Here is a 5777-nt window from a genome sequence, read left to right as displayed (position 1 = left end):
CTTTTGAGCAAGCCAGTGTTCACTGAACTCTATATTACCTACTCTAATCACAACCTAAATGGGCAGCTCTTCTTTGACGAATAAATAGTTATTCGTACGTAGGTACTATATCCCTATTGTGACGTTAAGCACACATAACTACTTACCTTGTATCCTAGGGTTGATCAGGTCCTAATACTAGGTTATAGCCACGTGAATAAGCGGAAAGGGTGATCCGTAAATTAAACTTCTAAACCGTCAGGTTTTCAGCATAACAGTAGGATAAGTTTCAGATAAAGTATTCAACATATAATAAACATTTGTAACATATAGATAGGCATGCAAGATGAAAGAAACTTAAGATAACAAAATAACTTTATTAAATTAAGGAAAGCGTTCACCGTTTACAGACGAGATCTGGACCATTACAAGTGCTGACATCCTCTAGACCGCTCCTATTACAATCTTCAGTGTTCGCCTCCGGGTACTTAATTTCCCGCTCGGAGGTGAGAAGGCCTTAAAAGCTCTAGTGAGAGAAAGTGTATTGTAGTGAGAGAGTGAGGAGAGGTGTGTTGAAATTGGATGACAAAAAGCATTTAAATAGACTTGGATTTTGCCTGCAAATGGCTGGCAGGCCGTTTAGCAGGCCGTTTACAAGGGCTGTTTGCCAGGCCAGCCCGTTTGCAGGGGCCGTTTATCTGAGCCATTTGCAGGTCATTTGGCAGGCCGTTTGGCAGGCCGTTTGACAGGCCGTTTGGCTTGCCTGGTTCTCTGGATCGTAACTTGATTTCTTGTCTTTCACCGTTTTCGCTCTAGAATCTTCGTTTTAGCTCCGATTCTCTCGATTCTTCTTGCATTGTCTTCATAACTACTTTATCTACAAATTTAACCGAAAAAGCGATTATTTTGCCGACAAAGTTTTGAACTTTATGCTTTTGGGACTCAATATCGGGGGTAAAAACATGACTTTTTAGCCGATATCATACCCTGTGACAGACTTTCTAGATCTCAAGCACTTACCCCAGTCAGCATCTGAGTGTGCAGTTAAGTTTAACATACCTGGGGTTTTATTAATGGATATACCAACACCTAGATTGCCTTTTAAGTATCTTAAAACCCTAAAGGCAACTTTCACATGTGATTCAAGAGGAGAATGCATGTATTGACTTAAGCATCCAACATCATATGATATATCAGGCCTTGTCATGGTCAAGTAAATAAGTTTTCCAACCAACTTTTGATATCCACTTATATCAAGAAGCAAATGATCATCATCAGATTCAGTGGAGTTTAAAACCACACCAGGTTCAAGAGGAGTAGCCATTGGTTTACTTTCAATCATACCAAATTCACATAAAAGCTCAAGACAGTATTTCCTTTGAAACATACATAAACCTTTTTCTGTTTTGACCACTTCCATACCCAAAAATTATTTTAACTCTCCCTAATCTTTTATTTTAAATTTTGACTTAAGAAAGTTTTTAACTTTTTCAATTTCACCCACATTATTTCCAGTGACAATTATTTCATCAACATAAACCAACAGAATCACAAAAACATCTTTCATAGATAGAGTATATAGAGAGTAGTAATTAACACTTTGCACAAAATCATACTCATTTAGAAAGCTAAACAACTTTTCATTCCACATTCAAGAGGCTTATTTTAAACCATATAAGGATTTATTTAATTTGCAAACTCTATTGTCATTTGGAGAAAAATAGCCCTTAGGTAATGTCATATAAACATCTTCAGTTAGATCACCATAAAGAAAAGCATTATTTATATAAAGTTAAAAAAAAGTGTCCAATTGTTTTGAACAGCAAGATTGAGAATGCATCTAACAGTGATCATTTTCACAACAGGGAAAAAAATTTCCTCATAGTCAATCCCCTCCCTTTGACTATACCCCTTAAAAACAAGTGTAGCTTTGTATCTCTTAATTTCACGATTAGACTTGTACTTAATCTTATAAACCTATTTAGACCCAATAGGTTTTCTTCCTTTCGGAAGCTCAGTTAGGGTCCATGTATTGTTCTCATTGAGAGCTTTCATCTCATCATTCATAGCATCATTCCAGTGTTGACTCTGGGATGCTTCATGATAAGATGTTGGTTCTTCAGATTTATCAAGACTGGACTAAAAGCATTTATCTTTTTGAGACAGATTTAAATAGCATACATAATTGTTTAAGGGATATTTGACATTAGTGTTAATCTCATAATCCTTATATTTAATAGGAAAGGCCCTTTGTCTGCTAGATTTTATAGGGTTACCCTCTTCTTGATTAGTTTGAGTTTCTTGATCAAAAACATTTGAAGGATTGCCCTCAGTGGGGAATAGCTTCACTCTCTAGTGTTGTAATTGTATCCAGGCTTCCAGATGGAGAACCATGGTACCCTGAATCATTGCCACTACCCTCACTATCTATTGGGTGTCCCTCTTCATCATTAGGACTTATGGGAGCTTTTGGAGTGTCAAAAACATCAAAAAAAAAATTAGGGAATTCAACTCAGAACTTGTGCATACATCATATTCAGAAAACAATTCATTTTTAAAAGGGAAAACAGTTTCATAAAACTTAACATCTCTGGAGAAATAAAAGTTTTGTTATCCAAACTAAACAGTTTATAACCCTTTTTGAAAATTGAGTAACCTAAAAACACACACCTTTCAGATCTTTTACCAAATTTATCATTTTGATTTCGAATAGAATCATAACATAAACACCCAAAAGCACTTAAGTGGGAGAGATAAGGAGAAAATTTAAAAATCATTTCAAAGGGAGACTTTCTAGACAACACATAAGGGGGTAACCTGTTGATTAAATAAACAACAGTTAAAATGCTTTTAGACCATAATCTCAAAGGTAGATTAGCTTGAAACAATAAGGATCTAGCATCATTTAGCAGATATCTATGCTTTCTCTTAGTAATTCCATTCTGCTGAGGAGTATAAGCACAACTTGTTTGGTGAATTATCCCATTGTTGTCACAATATTCATTAAATTTATGATTTATGAACTCAGTTCCATTGTCACTTCTAATGATTTTGACCCTTTGTTTAAACTGATTTTCAATAAGATTAAAAAGGGTTTTAAAATTGTCAAAGACTTCATCTTTAGACTTGATAAGATAAACCCAAACAGCCCTGGTATAGTCATCAACAATGGTCAAAAAAAATCTATAACCCTCTCTGCAAGTAACTTTATATAGTCCCCACAAGTCTAAATGAACAAGCTCTGCAAGTTCATTATACTTGTGATCACTTAAGGGAAATGGTTCCCTAGTTTGTTTGGCCTTATGACATGTGTCACAGGCCGGGTCAGCAGGTTGAGTTTTAACATTAAGTTTATCTTTTAACACATTCAATACTTGAGAAGCAGGGTGTCCAAGTCTACTATGTCACGGAGAATGAGACACATAACACTTATTCACACAGTTTGAGTCATTACCTAACTTATAATAAAAAATGTAAAGACCATTAACCATACTACCAGTCCCTACAATCTTCTATATCAACAAATCCTGAATATAACGCTTTTAGTCATTAAAACCAACAAACATATTCTTATTTTTTAACAACTTATGCACAGAAATAAGATTCACACGGTACCCTGGAACAACCAACACATTGTTTAAAGTAATGTTATTAGTTAATTGAAGATCACCCACTTTAGTAATTAGGGCAACAATACCATTGGGATATCCACTTGTCATACCAAGTTTTGACACATCAAAAACATTTTTTAAAAACTTTAAGGATCCGGTCATGTGTTGAGATGCTCCAGAGTTAATAATCCATCCAGGATCATTATTAAGATCACATTCAGAAACATTACTTTTATAAAAGTTTTTGAAATTTTCATTAAATTTAAGACTAAAATAAAAAAATGTACCTGCTGCATTAGCTTGCACATTTCCAGACTCAGACTTATCATTAATTAACTCCATCAACTTCATCATTTGCTCATTAATTAATCCCAGATTTTCAGACTTTAAATTTTCAGGCTTATTTTCTACAAAAGTACCATTGCTCATTATTGATTTATTAAAGCTTTGACTGTTTCCACCCATATTAACCCGACCAGGTGGGAGTCCCACAATCTCATAACACCTTTCAATGGTATGGCCAGTTTTATTGCACTTAGTGCAATTTAGATTAGGGTTTGGTCACCTCTACCAAATCTTTTTGTGTTATCAAAGGTTTTAGACATCAGAAAAGAGGAGTTTGGGGTTTTACTGACAGAACTGACTTTTGAAAAGTTTTTATGAGATTCTTCACTTGAAACAATTGAAAAGGCATTTTGAACATTTGGAAGAGAATCTTGCATTAAAATATTACTCTTAATGTTCACATAGTAATCATCTAACCCCATCAAAAATTGCATTAGCTTGATCAAATTATTATGTTTTTTTAAACTCAACATTAACAGTGCAGGTGCAAGAAGGTAATTTGACTAATGCATCAAACTGTTTCCATAAAGCATTAAGTTTATGATAATAATCAAAAATGGGACTGCCATTTTGAGACACAGTGTTAACACTTTGATAAAGATTAAAGGTAATAGAACCATCAATTATGTCATAGGTTTCCTTTAATTCATCCCAAACAGTTTTAGCAAGTTGAGAAAACACTTGTCCTGAAAACAATTCCTCAGATATTGAATTCAGAATCCAAGAGAGCACAACAGAGTTACACCTATCCCAATGCATAGCAAGCACATTATCAGTTTCATATTTTTCAATAGAACCATCAATGACGACAAGTTTATTTTTAGTTTGTAGGCTAATAACATAGCTCTACTCCAAACATTATAATTTTCAGTACCCTTTAACTTTAAATAAATGAGGGCAGTGGTACTGGTGTCACTTGGGTGCAAATAAAGAGGATTTCCAAAGTCAAGGTCACTCACTTGAGTGACCCTGGGTTCCCCTCCTTTAATTTCAGACATAGAAGTAGATAAACACACAGACAATCAAAGTACCACCAAGCAAGACAGATAAACACAAGAACAGATAAACCAAACCCAAGCGAAGGCAACAATGATAAAAAATAAAAATAAAGACAGATGCAGTGTGTAGTACACTCCAAAGATCAACCAATGCTTAATCAGGTATTCATGAATCTCAAGAGATTCAGATCAAGAGTTGGGCAAAGGAGATCTCAAGGATATACAATAAAATAATGAAAATGCAAAGAGAAAGAAAAGAGATACACTCACAGTGATTTAGTATAGCAACAAAATAATTAACACAGCAGCGGAAGAATAACCAATTGAATAAACGAGCCAGGGGATGGCCAGCCCAATCAGATCACCAATCGAAACCCAAACAGAAACCCTAATTCCCAAATTAGAGCAGGAACACCGACGATTAGATTCAGAGATCGTTGCTACGCTCTGATACCAAGAAGAAATTAGCAACACAAATACAAGACTTAATCGATTCAACCAAAAGTATCAGCAATACAACTAATCTTCAATCACGAACACAGAACCAAAAATTACATACACACTTCACTATTACAGAACTTAATAATGAACTACAAGATTAAAGAACATGAAACACGAATGAACACAAATGATCAAGATGAACAAGATGATATATGAGCTTTGGGACAATCGGCCAAAGTACAAAAGGGACTCAAACCCTAATCGGATGAACGAATGATGATACATCACCAAAAAAGGTGCAGCATATATATAGCCATAAGAATGTAGGGTTGGCACTTCTGGTCCTCCAACTTATTTCCATCAGCAACACCAATCTTTTTATTATTCAACTTTGGCCACTTCA

General features: G+C 34.9%; 2 protein-coding genes across 2 annotated transcripts; both read right to left on the bottom strand.

Moving 5' to 3' along the window:
* Positions 1–949: 949 nt before the first annotated feature.
* LOC139868686 (uncharacterized mitochondrial protein AtMg00810-like) lies at positions 950–1303 on the bottom strand. The gene has a single exon (XM_071857020.1). The coding sequence runs from the start codon at positions 1301–1303 to the stop codon at positions 950–952; it is 354 nt and encodes a 117-aa protein (XP_071713121.1).
* Positions 1304–4385: 3082 nt separating this feature from the next.
* Positions 4386–4933, bottom strand: LOC139868685 (uncharacterized). The gene is made up of 2 exons (XM_071857019.1): positions 4895–4933; positions 4386–4781 (listed from the first exon to the last, which is right to left on the bottom strand). Exons 1-2 carry the CDS (start codon positions 4931–4933, stop codon positions 4386–4388), a joined length of 435 nt encoding a protein of 144 aa, XP_071713120.1.
* Positions 4934–5777: the final 844 nt, after the last annotated feature.

The sequence above is a fragment of the Rutidosis leptorrhynchoides genome, chromosome 9 (genome assembly GCF_046630445.1).
Source record: "Rutidosis leptorrhynchoides isolate AG116_Rl617_1_P2 chromosome 9, CSIRO_AGI_Rlap_v1, whole genome shotgun sequence".
NCBI lineage: Eukaryota > Viridiplantae > Streptophyta > Magnoliopsida > Asterales > Asteraceae > Rutidosis > Rutidosis leptorrhynchoides.
This window is presented reverse-complemented; position numbering and strand designations above follow the sequence as displayed.

Excerpts from the sequence above, each read along its gene's own strand:
- LOC139868686 (XM_071857020.1), bottom strand. The coding sequence starts at position 1,303 with ATGGCTACTCCTCTTGAACCTGGTGTGGTTTTAAACTCCACTGAATCT.
- LOC139868685 (XM_071857019.1), bottom strand. The coding sequence starts at position 4,933 with ATGTCTGAAATTAAAGGAGGGGAACCCAGGGTCACTCAA. Across the intron at positions 4,782-4,894 it reads GGGAACCCAGGGTCACTCAA|AGCTATGTTATTAGCCTACA; the intron begins GTGAGTGACCTT and ends TGTTTGGAGTAG.